The following is a 17,018-nucleotide window of genomic DNA, read 5'->3' on the forward strand; positions in this document are numbered from 1 at the left end:
AAAAAAAAAAAAAAAAAAAAAATTGTCAGATGTAGAATAAAGAAATTATAATATTAATAAATTTTAAAGTCACTGATTGCAAAAAAAAAAAAATAGCCTCGCATTTCTTTGATTATATCTAGTTATTAATAAAACATTACTATATTTATACTACGATATTTAATGGCTTATAAATAATAATTATATTAGATCTGATCAAAAATAAACGCATGACATAAATATGCTAGATAATGTGGAATTAAAAAAAAAAAAAAAAAAACCTAGCAACTAAAAACTTTTGTATTTTCATAACTAATAATGTGTTTCAACACATATTATATTTGTAATAAAAAAATTCAGAATTTTATTCCAACATTACGTTTATAATAATTTCTAATAAAATATTACGAAATTTGAACAGGCTCTTCGAAAAGTTTGATTTTATAATTTAAATAACTCTAGATAGAATGTTTTTTATCTTGATACTAACAGGATGATTGTTCACTCGCAATGAAAATAATTATACACGAATTTTTTTTTTGAGGTACTAGTAAAAATAACGTTTTGTTAAACCCTCAAAACAATATCATGAGAACGCTTCTGATTACAGTACAGTCCATAGTAATCTAGGGTTATAAGGAACAGGTAATATTTTCTTTGAACATACATAATATCTTTAATAAATCTGTTTCTATTAAATAACATACATTTTATGTATTGTGTAAAATCAGGTGGACAACAGATAATAGCTAAAAAAAAAGTCAGACTTATAAAGCGAGTACCAAGTCATAATTCTAACCTTTGTATATTTTAACTTGTATGATGAGTTTCAGATGGATAAAAGTCGAATTATGTATATAAAATTAGTACTTTAAATATTTTAAGTTCACATTTATATAAAATTGTTTATTTTTGTCACACATAATAATCTAAATATTTAAAAAATTTAATTATCTATAACTTAGAAATCAGTAAAATATTGTTAATATTTACTTGTTTAACTCTATATTTGTTTAATTCCTATAGTTGGGTTGAGTTGTACAATGATTATTGTTTCGTATAAATGTAGTAACTAAATTATACTAATATTCAACTTCAATCAAACCTATATACTTTATAGACTTCACAAGCTTATAAATGTAAAAGTTTTCCTATAGTAAAATAAAAGCATTTTTCTTTTAACATCAAAGTGATTAACTATATCAATTAGCAATTTGCCAGAGCTAATTTTGTATAATTAGTTTTTAACAGACCAAATTTATAGTTTGTAATTCATAGATAAGGCATAGTAATTAAAGTCAATTATATTTCTTTCAGCTAAACACACATGTATAAGAACAAGTTACTTAGCTTAAACAAAAGTGTACATACAATCTATCCTATTTCTTCCTTTATAAATATACAGAAAAAATATCTATCATTTTATAGCTGATTAAAGCACACAGAAACTATGACATTGGCAATTATTAATAAAGTCACATTTCGTTAGTATGTTTATACATTTTTAGTCATTGTCAAAATAAAAATATGTATCTCCAAAAAGTTTTTTTTTAATAGTTGCATAAGTGTTGTTATAAATTTTAATTTATTTTGAATCACAACCATGATATACTTATGGTCTACCATACTATGCCTCACAACTTTTTAAAATTAGTGATATCATATATGTAATTTTTTTATTTGTTATAAATCTTTGTTGAGTTACTTAAAAAGAAAACTAAAGATTCCATCTTTACCATCCCTGAACCCTTAAATCAATATCAACTTTAGTTTTTCAAATAGCAATCCAATTTTTTTTTTTATTAATCATGTTTAGCATAAAAAAAAATTTCTCGAAAAAAAAATTGATTTTAATAAATTCTAAATGAGATATCACTATTTAAAGTTTAGGAGATTTAACAAATAAAACAGTAGTTTGTTAAATACAGTAACATACATATTTATTATATTGTAACGTGAAAAACTGAGGTACGCTTGCTCCTCTCTAACATGAGTAATACTCACGTCCCTTAAACTTTAATGAATCATACCGTGCTGATAACTGAATAAAACAAAAATTTTTTTTTTAAAACTAAATCTAATCTGATTATATAAAAAAAATAGGGTTACTATTTGAAAATGGAATGTTGATACTGATTTAAAGCATAAGGGATGATCATAAAAATGTAATTTTACTCACTGAGCAGCCCAAGACACATAAAAAAAAGATAACTCTTATATTTTCAGAGATAATATGTTAGGTATAGTTAATGAATCACCCTGTAAATTTTTTTGTGAACATATACCCTTCAATATAAATAGTATATAGGTATGATTATTCTAGAATATACATTAATTAAAAACATTGTTAGTCGGTATATACCCCAAAATGCCACTGTTTATAGTATTTCTATGATTATTGTAATTTTAGGAATCTGAATGAAGGTGTAATAAAACTATAATCTATATACTATTGCTTTATAAATAAATATAAATAATCTTTAAAATAAGCAAAAACTATTATTTTGAATGGTCATCAGAATGCTAAAATATGTGATTATTCAAACTCTAAATCATAGATTTCAATAATTTTTTTAATTATTAAGACATAAAATTAAAATTAATTATTCATTAGTATTTAAACAAATAAATACCTTTGGGTATCATGAAATTGTAACAGAATGTAAGGCTAAAGCTTCACCAAAATTCTCATCTCCATATGCTGTGCAATATTGGATGGCTTAATAAATAACACTAACATTTTCAAAAAATATAACTAAATAATAACAGTATGCGACGTTTATAGAACTATACAATTATTTAGCTAGAATACTTCGATTAATTAATAAAATAATACAGTTGAAAATTAATACTGTAAAAAAATAAAAAAAATTATGGATAAAACACAGAATACTAGATTTCACTCATTAAATTATTTAAATATTAACTAAACCTATGATGCCGCCACCGCAGTAGTAGATGATCAACATATGTTTGTGATCATCATTTAAATGACTTAAAAAAAAAAAAAAACAAAAGAGATCCAAAACTACTACGACGACGGCAATTATGCAGCAATAACAACAGACATTTCACCTGTGTAGGATGTTATGACTTGTATTACCTGTAATTCACCTGTATTTTTTGTTTACACCTTTCATTTTACAGTGTGTGTGAATACTAAAATAAAATATATTTTCAATCTACTGTTGGTGAACATTAAAATACAGATGATTCATATTTTACATTTCTTATGTACTCGATAGCGGTCAGACTGAATGTTATCAATTTGATAACTCCCAATGTTTTTATGTAAATTATTGAATAAGATAATATATAGATAATATAAAACTTATCTGTAATATAATCATATTACATGTTACATAATTTTTTACTATATACTGAAGTAAAATTTTATTTAAATTTGAAATTTTCCGTTTAATTAATTTTTATGTACAGCTTGGCTGTAAATTGGTTATCAATGACCAATTTTGTTGGTGTTCATTATAAAATGTAAAAAATTTTTATTAGTTAAAATAATTTTTTAACTGTTCTCAACTATACATTATTCTTAATCATCATTACTCTACAAATGTAAGTTTCTATATTTGTATACAGCCAATTTTTTTTTGTATTATAAGTGATTTGTAAAGTTTATTATAAAAATTAAATGTCATTAAAAAATAGATAATCCAAACAAAATTTCTTGCAATCTAACATAACATTTACCGTCCTTAAAAATATTTCTATATAAATTTTCATGTAAATTTTGGGAGGGCTGTGACAAAATTAAAGAGAACAAGTTCCTTCTAGACCTTCCTAATTATGCCTAAAATAATGATGAAACTTAAAAATAAAAAAGTTTGAATATTAAAAATTAATATTTTTAGGAAATTAATCAATTTAATGATTTAATGAAAAATTGAAATTTTAAAATTTGGAAAATAAAGAATTAACAAAAATTTTACATGAAAATAATTTAAGGTATTAAAATTAATCAAGATATTGGATCTTAAAAAGATTCATGTCATAATTATTTCATTATTTAAATAGAATGAATTCTTTTATTTTTTGTGAAATGATGTAGGATACTCTAGTACATATTCCAAAACATGTAATCTAAACTAATTTAATATTTTTTTTTTTTTATTGGTCTTTTCCTATCTTTTTGCTTAGATAAATATGTTTTATATATTGTCATTAATAGTCCTTAGCTAGAAAAATAATTGATTATTAATAATTATTTATATTTTCTTTTTTGTTTTAAGTATGGTCGAGGTTTCAATAGAGCCTATTTTATCAACTTCAGCTGAAGAGAAGTCACTGTTGATTGATAATATTAATTTAGATGCCATTGAAGATTTAAACGGGTTTTTAAAAAAAAACCCTGTATTTTATAATGTTTTTAAATGTTTAAGATGTGATCTGACATTTAATACAGATAAAGAGTTTCACGATTGTCAACCTCTACCCTTAAATATTAATAAGCAAACAAAATTAAAAAGAGTATTTAAGTGTTCGATTTGTGACAAACACTATAATTTTCCCTCTTTGGCTATTGTTCATTTGCAACGTCATCAAAAACAAAATGCTAAAAAGTTAGTCTGTGCTTGTAATATTTGCTGTAAAAAATTTAATACTTCTAAAGAATTAAAAGATCACAATGAAAAAGAACATAATATCATTCAATATCAGTGCAATATCTGTGATAAACTCTTTAAACAAGCTAGAAATCTTCAATATCATAAAATGAGCCATTCAGGAGATAAACCATTTCATTGTGAACGTTGTGGACATAAGTTTTCAAGAGCCGATCATTTAAATCGACATAAAAGAGATAATTGTGACCAAATTGAATTTGAGTGTGACTTATGTGGCAAAGTTTATAATACAAAAAGAGGTTTCAATATTTTATTTTATCATTCCTATTTAAGTTTTATCAATAATTATCTTATTTTACAGGAATAAGAACACATTTAAAAGTTCATTATGATAGTCCAAAACCTGGAACAGTTTGGGCTCTATACACAGAATCAGGTGAAAAATATTATGAATGCACATTGTGTAATAAAATACTTACACAGTTTTCAAGATTCAAAGAACATATCCGAACTCATACTGGAGAAAAACCTTTTGAATGTAAAATATGTAGTAAAAAATTCACATGTCAGTATAAATTAAAACTGCATGGTGATGTTCATACAAGTGACCGACCTTATAAGTGTGATCATTGTGAGTTGCAGTTCAAAAATCGCCGCTATTTGAACAAACATATGCACAAACATAGTAAACAAAAACGTTACCAATGTCAAATTTGTGATAAAGAATTTCAATGGTACAATAGTTTAAAATATCATTTAGATTCTCATACTGGTGACAAGCCATATGCTTGTGTTGAGTGTGATAAATCTTTTACACACCTTAGCACACTCATAACTCATCAACGTACTCATAGCGGAGAAAAAAACTTTGAGTGTAACATTTGCAATAGAAAATTTGCTCAACAAAGCACTTTAAAAAACCACCTTGTAACTCATAGTGAAGATAAACCTTATAAATGCCACTTATGTCCTGTACAGGTATTCTTTAAGCTTATTTAAATCAGTAATATGTATATTTTTTATTTCACTTATTATTATAAAAAATTCTCTTTAGGTTGGTAGCTGTGCATCTTTAAAAACCCATTTAAATACTCATGGTGGAGATTATCAATGCAATATCTGTGGTGGTACGTTTATTCAGTTTTCTATCCTAAGGTCTCATGAACGTAAGATTCATGGAAAAAAAGATTTTTATGACTGTGAAATTTGTGAAGAAAAATTTAACTCAAAACTTCAAATGAAAGAACATCTTAGAATATCTCATAATATTAGTATTACTATAACAACAATTAGTTAAAAAATAAATTGTTTAAATTTATGATTTTTTTTTCTCAGATAGATCTTAATAATTAAAGATGTATGAAAGTATTTTAAAATCAAATAAAATTTTATAGGTGTTGTAAACTATACAAAAAAATTTGAACTATTCTATAAATCTACTTAATAAATTAATTGCAATTTGTGTATACAATACTTCATTTGTTCAAATAAGGTATACATACAAATTTATTTGAATAAATAATAAATTACAAAATGAAAATATCTTTTATATTTTATATTTTAAAACAGAGTTTTAATTATATACATTATAGGTTATATTTGAATGCATAATGTTAACAATTATTTTTTTTTGGTATAAATTATTTTACAATTTGTAAATGATGTTTGAAATTACCCAAAAGATTATTATTTTATAATAATATATATTATACATCTACTATTATTATATATTTATCTTATACTCTTAAAAACATTTGCATCATAATCCCCTACAGGAACAACACATTCTTTGCTGAAATATGTACCTAAGAATGTATCTTAGAAACATAATTGAAGTGTGTAGTTTTAATAACAGTTAAAACATCATTTTCTTAAAAATTTTTTTTTGTATTTTCATAAAATTTGGTTTGTATTGCAATGTTTGCAAAAATATTTAATTACTAACAAAATTATAACTAGTCATAGAAAATTATTTTTCTTACATAATCCTTTTTAAATCTTTTTTTGGTTCATAAAAATATTTAAAAGTTTGAAGTATAAGTTATATTTAGCTGATTTAAAAACTGCATGCATCAATTAGAAAAACGCATTTAAATTTAAACACACGTCAAAAAGTAATAAGAATTTTATATATTTAAAAATTAATGTTGAAACACAAATTCAAAATTAAATACTTTTTTTTTAATAATATACACGTTTGTGCAAAAACTTGATATTTATTAGAAAAATTATGATTTTTTAATTTATAAATCTATATCTGCTACATGAGCTCGACAATTAACCATATTAATTTAATCTGACATTCTCTGACCCCTACAAAGGATGTGTTATGTTTAAAAGTAAATTTATAACTAATAGGACGTAATAAAATATTTAGCAGTGAATTTATGAATAAAGGCTTAAATTTTGTTGAAATAATGGCTAAATATTAAAAGTTAAATATAATAATATAATAAATTATAAACAAAAATATTCTATGGTTTTTGAAAAATGAGTAGAGTAAGATGAAGAATTCAGTATTTATCAAAATAAATCATACATAACAACACATCCTTATTAGCATAAAAGTCTTATACAATATATTTTGTTACCCACTAATGCACGAGCGCTCACGTTAATTTTAGTTGTGATTAGAAATTTATATTTACCATATTTTATGTAATTTTTGAACATCAAGACTTGACATTATTATATTAAGAAAATTTGTTCAAATTTCTCTCTTAAATATTATAAAAGTATTATTCAATTTAATTCATTAGGACCCATTTATTTTACAACCATTTTCGTCATCTTTCCCATAATTATAGAAAGACAAAAAAAATTACAATTTTCAGGACACTTCATATTTTGCTCCTTAGAAGATTAAAAATATGATTGAAAATATTTGTAGAATTAGTCTAGACACTGAAGTAGTTCCCATTCAAATTTCAGATTTGAAATCCATTCACAGAAGTCTGGAAAAATCACAAAAGTTTAACCTTGTTATCTTACCTCACCATAACCTATTTTATACTTATTCGTTCACTCTGTATAAATCAGGATTGTTATATTTTAAACACAAAATGTTGAAAAAACCAAAATGTCCAAAATTGACACTAGTCTTATAAAACGTTTTAAGTTGTTTATTTGTGTTTTAAACAGGTTTTTATTAAAAAAAATCTGTTTTTAATAACCCTGGTATAAATTTATAAATATCAGTGTTTGAAAGACAGTACAAGTAAAGTTATATAACATGACTCCTGGAATAAAAGACGTATTTAAGAATTTCTCATAGGTAGAAGGATATGGTAATATCCTGAATATAAAGTTCACTTTAGAAGCTTCACTTCATCAACCCAGTTAAAATTTTTTTATAAAAATGAGAGAGGTCCATACCTTTAGATCTCCATAAGCACACTATTCTTCAAAAATTTACGTATATTCAATAATTATCACTAAATAACTTTAAACGAAGAAAAATGAATATCACAAAAAAATCGCATATTCAAAAATAAAACAGTTTGGTTGTTAATTATACCTCTTTTTCTTAATGTCCTGAAAATTAAATAATAGAGTGCCCGTATTGTAAAGTGATAATTGTCTTCCATGGTAACATCATTATTGAAGTCAAAAGGAGACTTTAAGGTCCTCAAATTGAGAAAGTTAATACATAAAAAAATCCGATGCTTGTAAGTATTTTTATGAGAAAATATTTGCCAGGGAACCATTAAGGGAAGATAAGGATGAGTTGAGTATACGAAGATGATGATGAGGTTGAGCTGTATTTACGTACATGTGATCACACAATAGTCACTGTGCTCCGTTTACACTCCTGATTAAGTATGGGTGTCAAAGTCCGTTGTCATAGAAAGGAAATAAGGGTAACAACTAGATATGAGGTGCAGACAAAGTGGAAAACAAAAATACCAAGTGTACTAGGTAAGGAATATAACAAAGTACGAGGTGCAAGACATAGGTACTATTAAATGTAGAGGACGAAAGAAAATTTAAAGGACGTTTAAAGGAATGAACTAACTCTTACCTTGATACAGAAGGCCGGACAACCAAGTACTGAGGCTGATGAATAACACGTATGTAGCATAAAGCTACGTAGTTGAGTCGTCTGACCACGATGGTTAGGTTTTTTTGTTTTAGTGTTAGATTGTTTACTACGTTCGCAATAATAATTTTTTATTGTCAATTCATCAGTCGCTAGTAGTGATAGTGCAAATTAGGGTTGGAATGACTTTGCTCTTCCAAAATTTCAAAAAATTATATGTAATATTAAAAAAAAATAATTTTAGACGGGTAATTAGATATAATAAGCCACTCCAAAAATGTTGAAATTGCGCCTACTATTTGGCTCAAATATTTCTCTATTCTCCAAAATTATTTTTTAAAAAACATTACTTCAACTACTCTGGTTATTTGGGGTTCAGAAAAGAGCTGTAATAAGGGAAAAATAGAAGTTCTTCAATATATCTGCCTTAGACATAACTGGTGTGCCTTGGTTTCTATTATGTTACTACAGTTGACTTCAACATAAATTTAACTGACACTACAGCAAATTTACATTACATTCAATTCCAAAAAAATTAAATTTCAACCCCAATCAAATCATATAAGAATTAGGTTCTAATACCTTACTTGTTAATTCAGTGATACAAACTGATGCCGAAAACTTGTATGTACATGAAATAATAAATTATTTTCATTGTTACATTGTCAAAATGAACTACTCATAGACTTTTTATATATCTAATATTTTAATAATAACTAAATATTAAAAAAAACTTAATCAGTAGGCGACTCTAATGGGAACTAATCTTAAGTCAATAACTCATTGTTAACTTACTGTGAAAATTTGTACAGATTATAAAATAATGAAAAAACAATTGTGCCTATGCCTACCAGAAAGGAGAAAGTTTTAATAAGCCAATAAAATATTATGTTCAAACCAGAACGTCCATGGTTTTAACTAAACTACAGATAAAACTCTTAGTTATAATTTATTAGTTATAGATTGACTTGGGTTTTAATATAATGATTGAATCATTAAATTTAGATTTAAATAAAAAAATTTTAATGTAGAATAACAGTGAGAATTATGGTAAAATAATTAGAAAGTGTTTAAAAAATCAGAATTATTTATATAACATCGAACGTGTAAAATTTTATGAAGTACAGCTTAGATCGGTAAGACACATTTGAGTTATGTTATCTATAAAGAACTATAAATTAATATCTATATTGAATACTTAGCATATATTAATATTACATAAAATGAAGTGGCCTCGAAATTTAAACCGACAGCGGATCCATTCATTTGAATATTGTAGTTTGATATGTACAGCAACGAAACCTATGAAAAACGTGGGGGAACTTTCAAATACATATAGAATATTAAACATTTAGCTTAACACTACTTATTAGACCAGTGAACAAAATAGTACATATAACTTTGATATTACTAAAATATATATAAAAAAACAAATGTTTATAATTAAGATTAGAAATACAATAACAAACGAATTGAAATAATACTGTCTAATTTAATCTAATTTTATTTTAACTTCTTTATTGGAATAAAACTATTTTTCTAATAAAAATGTCAAAGGTTTTAACATTAATTAAAGAGACATTTAAAAAATATCCCATGTTGGCTAATTCAACTGTTTACGGAACAATGTGTGTTGGAGCTGAATTGTCTCAACAAATCATTACTAAAAGAATATTGGTAAAGTATAATTTTAACATCGATTTAAATAATTGAAAATAAAATAATAAGTCTTTGTATCTGATGCACAACGAAAAATTATTTAAGAATAAGACAGAACCTCCAAAACCCATAGATAAAGAAGTTTTGGGTCGTTATGCAGTAATTGGCACATTAATTAGTCCTAACATTTTATATTTCTGGTAAATGCTATATTTTCAAAAGAATATGTTACATTTTAAGTAACAGGTATTAATTGGTTAACAATATTTAGGTATAAGTGGTTGGACAAAGCATTTGTGGGTACAGCACCAAAAATTATTGTAAAAAAAATGCTTTTGGATCAATTCCTTATGACTCCACCTCTATATGTTATTTTTTATGTTAGTAAGTATAAATTTTACTATATTTCTTCAACCAAAAAATTTTTTTTAACGATTTTTCTTTAAAGGCATGAGTTTAATGGAGGGTAAAAAAGATCTATTAGAAGAATGTAGACAAAAATTCATTCCAACATTCAAAACCAGCTGTGTGTTTTGGTTACCTGCACAAGCCATTAACTTTTTAATGGTTCCACCGCCTGCTAGAGTTATTTATGTGGGAACCTGTTCATTTATTTGGATTAACATGCTATGTTGGATTAAAAGAAATGACTACAACACTGTGAAAGAGCAATGATTCTTTATTATACAAAAGAAAATATAGAATACTTTATGTGACACACAAGTTTGCTACATGACTTCATAGTTCATACTTACAGTTTAATACACAAGACTGTTTCAATATTAATATTACATAAAAATAAATAGCACTTTAAAAAAAATTAAATAATTAGGTAAGTGACTTACCTAGTTTAGCTAGTTACATGTTGTGATTTAGTACAAAGTGTTCAATCCCTCTACACAGGGCTAAGTAGGTTTTTCTGTTTTTTTAAGCACAGGCAATAGCTATTAGAAGACGTTAAACAAATATAAATAACATAAAATTTTTGTTTTAAAACATAGAAGTAAACATGACTTTTATTATATACACATTGTACTAATTAATATTTACATTTTCACATAATTAATTTTATTTTATTTTGATTTTCTAAAAATTTTAATAAACTTATACAACTCTGTTTGTACATATTAATTTTATTAATAGAGTATTTATCTTTTTCATCTTGTTTTGCAGCTTCAACCATTTTTTTTGCAGAATCTTCATCATTAGGTTTTAAAGAAATAATTGAGAATTCTAGTTGCATGAATCTAAACAAATTTATTTAATATAATTACTATGATAAACATAATTATAATTCAAATATTTAATAATATATATAATATTATACTATTTACTTACAAACAATGCAGAATCACCCAACATTCTTCTAACCATAATGTATGATCACGTACTGTATGTTTAATTTCCATATGATTTTCAAAAGATATATGCTCAAGCTTGAGATTAATGTTATCTAACTTTTTTTTCAAACATTCATTAATTTGATAAAAACGATTCCTATTGAAAATTTGAACAAAAAATATTAATTGATATATAAAAGGATAACTTTTGTTAGAGAGCATCTTATGTGACATAATGTATTTTTTTCAAAGTTTTTATTTTATTAAATAAATCTTAAAATATAGATTATCACAATTTTTTTTTCAATACACAGAATTTATGTGATTTTGAAACATCCGTATAAAAACATATCCAGTGAAATAATTTCAATTTAAACTATATCTACTAAAATAAAAAAAAATATTCTAAAACCCATAAATTTATAAAGAATTTATAATTTATATGAAAAAAAAAATGCTTAATTCAAGGACTTTAGGCCTATAAATAAGCCATTGTTTATGGGTCACCAGTTAGAGTTTTACAGTATTTCTTCTTAAATAAACATTTTAACAACTGCAAATACACTAAATTTCAGTAATTAATAAACATGTTAAAGTCAAAGTGAGAAAATGAGCATTTTGCAATGCCTGGGTAGTGCATATATTACCTTTTTTTTTATTTTTTAACTTTCAGTGTAGTATTATTATAGTTTGATAATTATCTTTTATCACTGTTGCTATTTTTAAAGAGCTGATTGAAGAAATGGTGTATCAAGTTTTGAAGATAAATGAGAATAATTTCTAAGACTATTAAGTATAAAGAATAATGTTATTACAAAGTATATTACACTTTTTAAATTTTTAAAAAATTTTCTAATATAAACTGGTCATTGTATAACAATTATAACTTAGTTTTGTAAAAATGCCCAGACTAAATATATTATTTGAAATTGAAATAAATAAAACTAAGTATATAAAATTTGGACTGATTATATCAGCAGTATATCTAGAATTTTATCCTAGGTAANTGAAATTGAAATAAATAAAACTGAGTATATAAAATTTGGACTGATTATATCAGCAGTATATCTAGAATTTTATCCTAGGTAATGGAAATACATCTTACTTAAGTATCATGATCATAAAAAAAACATATAAGTGCTATATGCATTTTTATTAATTATTAGATATTGGTATCAACAGATTAATGATAATGTAATTTATTTAATAGTATTATTATCTAAAAATTAAATAAAAAAGGATGTCAATGTTGTCAGGTTCAAATTTCAAAGGAACCTCACAGTATTCTAATTTATGAAAAACCTGATCAAAATTCTATTTTTTTTATTCTACTTTAGGTAAGCTATAGTTACTAAACATTTTTTTTAATATCAGAATTTCAAAAAGTTATACATTTTTGGCCTATCTATAAATTGTATGATTGAGTTTTCATAGTTTTGTCATGAAAAAATTATCATTTTTTTATTAATTAATGACCTGTAAAATAAGTTTTAGCTGAAAAAGTAAACATATTGAGTCCATCAGTAAAAATTAAATTTAAAGAGCTACAATTTAACTTTATAACAAAATTTTTTATTCATTCTACTTTTAATTGAGATTATAAATTTTTTTTTTTTTTTTACTAAAAATATGCTCTATGAATCAAGATCAAAGATGAAAATACTTTCAGGTTATAAAATATTTACATATGATTTTTAGTTGCTAATATTTGTTAATAATTTATACAAGCATTATTAAAACAAAAAATCTTGAAAAAAAAAATTATTTTTTTGATTTTTGTGACTTACCAATTAAGATTACATTAAGAGAAAATTGTTTTTTATTTACAAGACATATATTATACACAAATATTTTATTTCTAATTTATTACTAATATTTTACATTAATCATAAGTTGTTGATTATTTTTTATTTTAGTATTACTCCATAATATGAATGATATAACCTGATCTGAGCACATTAACATTCTATTAATTTGATTGCGATTAGTGACCTCTTTTAAATATTTTCTTGTATGATATTGTATGTAATAGAAATAAAATTAGACAAGTTTATTTTTTCATATACTATTTCAGTTTAATATTTGAGTTGATAGTTGTGATATATATGTCATTAAATTTTATCGCTTATAATCAATATCAAAATAAACCTAACTGTATTTAGTTTTGAAATTCGGCTTAAGGTTAAAAATACTCAACAATCATACTCTAATAAGATCTGATAAACTGTCGATACTGTTATACATATTTATATTATTTCAAAATTGTAGTGTAACATGTTAAAGATATCTCACGAGATATTTTTATGTTGCTTAACTAAAGATAAACTTAATTAAAAATAGTTTAAAATTTTTAAACTTTCCAAAGTTATCTCAAAAAATTACCGTTCAAAATTATTTTTTCTATAATCAACCATTTGTTTTTTATGGTTTATAGAAATAAAAAACTGTAACTTGCCATCAAAAAGGCCATAGAATTAATGACAAATATGAACAATGAAAAATGTAACATATTAACAAACTCCCTAAGATTACAAAACAGCATTAATAATATACAAAACTGAAATAAATTTATAAATTCCTTTAAAAAAGTCAATTTTATTAATAGTTCAAATACAAGGTAATTAAAAAAAATGTGGGATTCAATATATATTAATAGTATACAACATACAATGTCCTACTAAGTATATACTATCTGCACAATACAAAAAATTTGGGTTTTGTATACATATACCAGCATTATGTACAATGCTCAATTTCTACTTAGACTGATATTTAAATATCACCAACTAAATATAAAGGAGAATTTTTTAGGTCAGAAATTTAAAAACTTTCAAGAAAATGGTATAAACTGATTGTTTGAGAGAAATAAAAGGAAAAAATTTTAAATTCACAAATAAATTTTTAGCTATATTCCTATATACTATGTATACTTACAAAAATAACTGTAATATACCAAGTTGTTCATTTCCTAACCATTCAAGTTTTTTTGCAACTTTCATTCTTATATCAGGAAACTCATTTAATAAATCTATATCTAATGGTGCTCTGTCAAAAATAAATAAATTTNACTCATTTAATAAATCTATATCTAATGGTGCTCTGTCAAAAATATATAAATTTTATTTTAGTACAAAATACTTGAAATATTTTAATACTTTGAAGTTATTTCATTATTAATTAAATCAAAACAGCAATTTTTTTCAAATTTGAGGTTTTTAAATTCTTATTTTCCAACTAGAAATTAAAATTCACTAGATTTAAACAATAATTATTGAATATGTTATTTACTTCCAAGCAACATTAATTTTTTCCACAACTCCAGCATATGTCCGTGAACAACGATCCCATGTTTCTAAAAGTTCTGCTACTTGGTTTTCCACAGAGTCAGACACGTACTCAATACATTCCAAAATTTCCTTTAACAATTCATACATTGTTGAACAATCCGTAAAATATCATAAATTACAAAGTGATTTGGATAAAATTATTCTAAAAATAAAATGATATAATATTATTATCAATGAAATATTAATTAATAACAATTTTCAAACAATTAAAAATTTTACTTTGACTATTCATATGACACAATATAAACGAAACTTATATATGGTTATTGAGGAAATTTTGAATGATAGTAAAAACACATTATGGAAGGATATAATATAAAGAGAGTGGATTTTTTGAACCAGCTCATTTGTAATCAAAATTATTATTAAAGATAATATTCAATTTATGTAATTCTATTAAAACTATAATTCTGTATAAAAACTTAAGGTCTTCAAAATTAATGATAAAGAAACCCGGTTTTTCTTGTAAACCAACCACAAGTAAATTTGATAAATTATTTAACAGTGCTACCAGATTTTGTAATTCCAAAAGATCCCAGAGTTTTTTTGTTTTCATTACTATTTCAAGATGTTATAACAAAGTCAATGTAAGCATAACAATGTTATGCATAAATGGATTTTTAATAAGTCTATTTTAAATTTATTTTAGAATAGTACACCACCGTTGAATCTACTTACATATAGATAATAACCAAGACTTAAAATTTTATCTTACATATTTGTAGAATTAATAATTTTTCATTTTAATTAAGCTTAATAAGTTTTACATTGAATTATCATATTTAAGAATTTTTAAATATTTAAAATATATTTAGTTAAAATTATACAAAAATATCAAAAAGGTTATGTCATTAGGGGATTTATCCCCTAATCCACCTCAAATTGAGCGTCATCGATATAATTTATAAATTTATTTAAAAAAAATTGTAAACATTTAAGAAATAAGTTTAAAGAATTTCAAGATAGCTATTATATAAAGTGAATCTTAGGAAAAAATTAGGTATCAAAATTTTTTGTTAAAGTTTTAAAGCGATGATCATTTTTATGGAAAAAATGTGCCTATGACCAATATTTAGCATACATACATAGATTCGTTTCCTTCTATTTTTTTCTTAATAACAAATATCAACAATTGTGATATCATAAAATAAACGTAAAAATTCCAATTATCACGAATTTTAAAAAGCTTTAGTAATTTATCTACAAAATATTAACAAGAAATGTTGCTTCCCAAATTTTTGATTAAAATCTGATCAACAAAATGGCGATACTAAATTTTTTTAAGCTGGTTTCTTAAATTTTAAAAAAGTATAATTTATACATGTATTATCAATATAATATATGTATTACATGTAATTATATTATAATATGTAATATTTTTAAAAATTTTTATTATATGCAGTTTGGCTGATATTTATATATATTATAAATAGAAAATAAGATGTTCACTATTCTTAAAAACCTAAACATTTTTTTATAAATAAAGCTTGAGATAAAATAAATGATATCCATGAAAATGTTAATAAATGATGGTTGATCATTAAATACTTTTCAAATATATTTTTTTTATTAAACAATTAATTTATAAATACATTTTTTAGTGTTTTCAGCTTAAGTTCTTCAAAATCATTATCTTTAATATCTTGAGTTCTAACGAGAATTTTTATTTAATATTCTGAAATAGTACTAGAGACTGGTTTAATAATAAAAAGTTCACATTCATTGTTTAAAAATTGATCTCTTACATAACAGTAGAAATATCAGACAGTATCTAATGACTCCAGAAATATAATTTTAGCTTCGATGCGAAGCTGAGAAGGTATTGGTTTTATTAAGATGTGTTTTTGAAAATGTTCCGGAAAGACTGCGTCCTTTAAACATATATCAAATTAAAGCTTATTTTATGTACTACAAAATGAAAAAAAAAAATTTGTCCCGACACTTTTTTTTCTACATTTAAACGGCTGCCGTAGTTAAAAAAACACTATTTTTGTGTTAAAATTTTCGATTTTCGATTTTAAATTTTCAACTTAAAAATGCTATAACTTTTTGAAAAATGTATATATCAGCACAA

General features: G+C 23.8%; 4 protein-coding genes across 4 annotated transcripts in view; 2 read left to right on the plus strand and 2 right to left on the minus strand.

The window, feature by feature from the left end:
• The window catches only part of LOC126900502 (rab11 family-interacting protein 4), a 16,530-nt gene extending 13,466 nt beyond the window's left edge, over window positions 1-3,064 (minus strand). Inside the window, exon 1 of the mRNA XM_050676265.1 lies at window positions 2,613-3,064. The gene's annotated coding sequence lies outside the window, so the exon portion shown is untranslated. The remainder of the gene's footprint in view (window positions 1-2,612) is intronic.
• A 275-nt stretch (window positions 3,065-3,339) lies between these two features.
• Window positions 3,340-6,007, plus strand: LOC126900501 (zinc finger protein OZF-like). Its single transcript, XM_050676263.1, has 4 exons — window positions 3,340-3,552; window positions 4,227-4,858; window positions 4,921-5,537; window positions 5,614-6,007. The coding sequence occupies exons 2-4, from the start codon at window positions 4,228-4,230 to the stop codon at window positions 5,854-5,856; spliced, it is 1,491 nt and encodes a 496-aa protein (XP_050532220.1). The 5' UTR covers window positions 3,340-3,552; window position 4,227; the 3' UTR covers window positions 5,857-6,007.
• A 3,856-nt stretch (window positions 6,008-9,863) lies between these two features.
• On the plus strand, window positions 9,864-11,754 carry LOC126900509 (mpv17-like protein). Its single transcript, XM_050676276.1, has 4 exons — window positions 9,864-10,275; window positions 10,363-10,457; window positions 10,529-10,641; window positions 10,706-11,754. The coding sequence occupies exons 1-4, from the start codon at window positions 10,147-10,149 to the stop codon at window positions 10,930-10,932; spliced, it is 564 nt and encodes a 187-aa protein (XP_050532233.1). The 5' UTR covers window positions 9,864-10,146; the 3' UTR covers window positions 10,933-11,754.
• Window positions 10,919-15,363, minus strand: LOC126900508 (uncharacterized). Its single transcript, XM_050676275.1, has 5 exons — window positions 15,164-15,363; window positions 14,886-15,086; window positions 14,532-14,642; window positions 11,596-11,754; window positions 10,919-11,504 (listed from the first exon to the last, which is right to left on the minus strand). Exons 2-5 carry the CDS (start codon window positions 15,029-15,031, stop codon window positions 11,312-11,314), a joined length of 609 nt encoding a protein of 202 aa, XP_050532232.1. The 5' UTR covers window positions 15,032-15,086; window positions 15,164-15,363; the 3' UTR covers window positions 10,919-11,311.
• Between the last annotated feature and the right edge of the window lie 1,655 nt (window positions 15,364-17,018).

Source organism: Daktulosphaira vitifoliae, unplaced genomic scaffold (genome assembly GCF_025091365.1).
Source record: "Daktulosphaira vitifoliae isolate Bord-2020 unplaced genomic scaffold, ASM2509136v1 Scaffold_3, whole genome shotgun sequence".
In the NCBI taxonomy this organism is placed as follows: Eukaryota; Metazoa; Arthropoda; class Insecta; order Hemiptera; family Phylloxeridae; genus Daktulosphaira; species Daktulosphaira vitifoliae.

Bases quoted from the DNA above. Each gene is read 5' to 3' on its own strand.
- LOC126900501 (XM_050676263.1), top strand. From the start codon at position 4,228: ATGGTCGAGGTTTCAATAGAGCCTATTTTATCAACTTCAGCTGAAGAG. The intron at 4,859-4,920 runs GTTTCAATATTT...CTTATTTTACAG, and splicing joins AGTTTATAATACAAAAAGAG to GAATAAGAACACATTTAAAA. The intron at 5,538-5,613 runs GTATTCTTTAAG...AATTCTCTTTAG, and splicing joins GCCACTTATGTCCTGTACAG to GTTGGTAGCTGTGCATCTTT.
- LOC126900509 (XM_050676276.1), top strand. From the start codon at position 10,147: ATGTCAAAGGTTTTAACATTAATTAAAGAGACATTTAAAAAATATCCC. The intron at 10,276-10,362 runs GTAAAGTATAAT...AAATTATTTAAG, and splicing joins TCATTACTAAAAGAATATTG to AATAAGACAGAACCTCCAAA. The intron at 10,642-10,705 runs GTAAGTATAAAT...TTTTCTTTAAAG, and splicing joins ATATGTTATTTTTTATGTTA to GCATGAGTTTAATGGAGGGT.
- LOC126900508 (XM_050676275.1), bottom strand. From the start codon at position 15,031: ATGTATGAATTGTTAAAGGAAATTTTGGAATGTATTGAGTACGTGTCT. The intron at 14,643-14,885 runs GTAAATAACATA...TATTTTTGACAG, and splicing joins AAAATTAATGTTGCTTGGAA to AGCACCATTAGATATAGATT. The intron at 11,505-11,595 runs GTAAGTAAATAG...AAATTTGTTTAG, and splicing joins TGGGTGATTCTGCATTGTTT to ATTCATGCAACTAGAATTCT.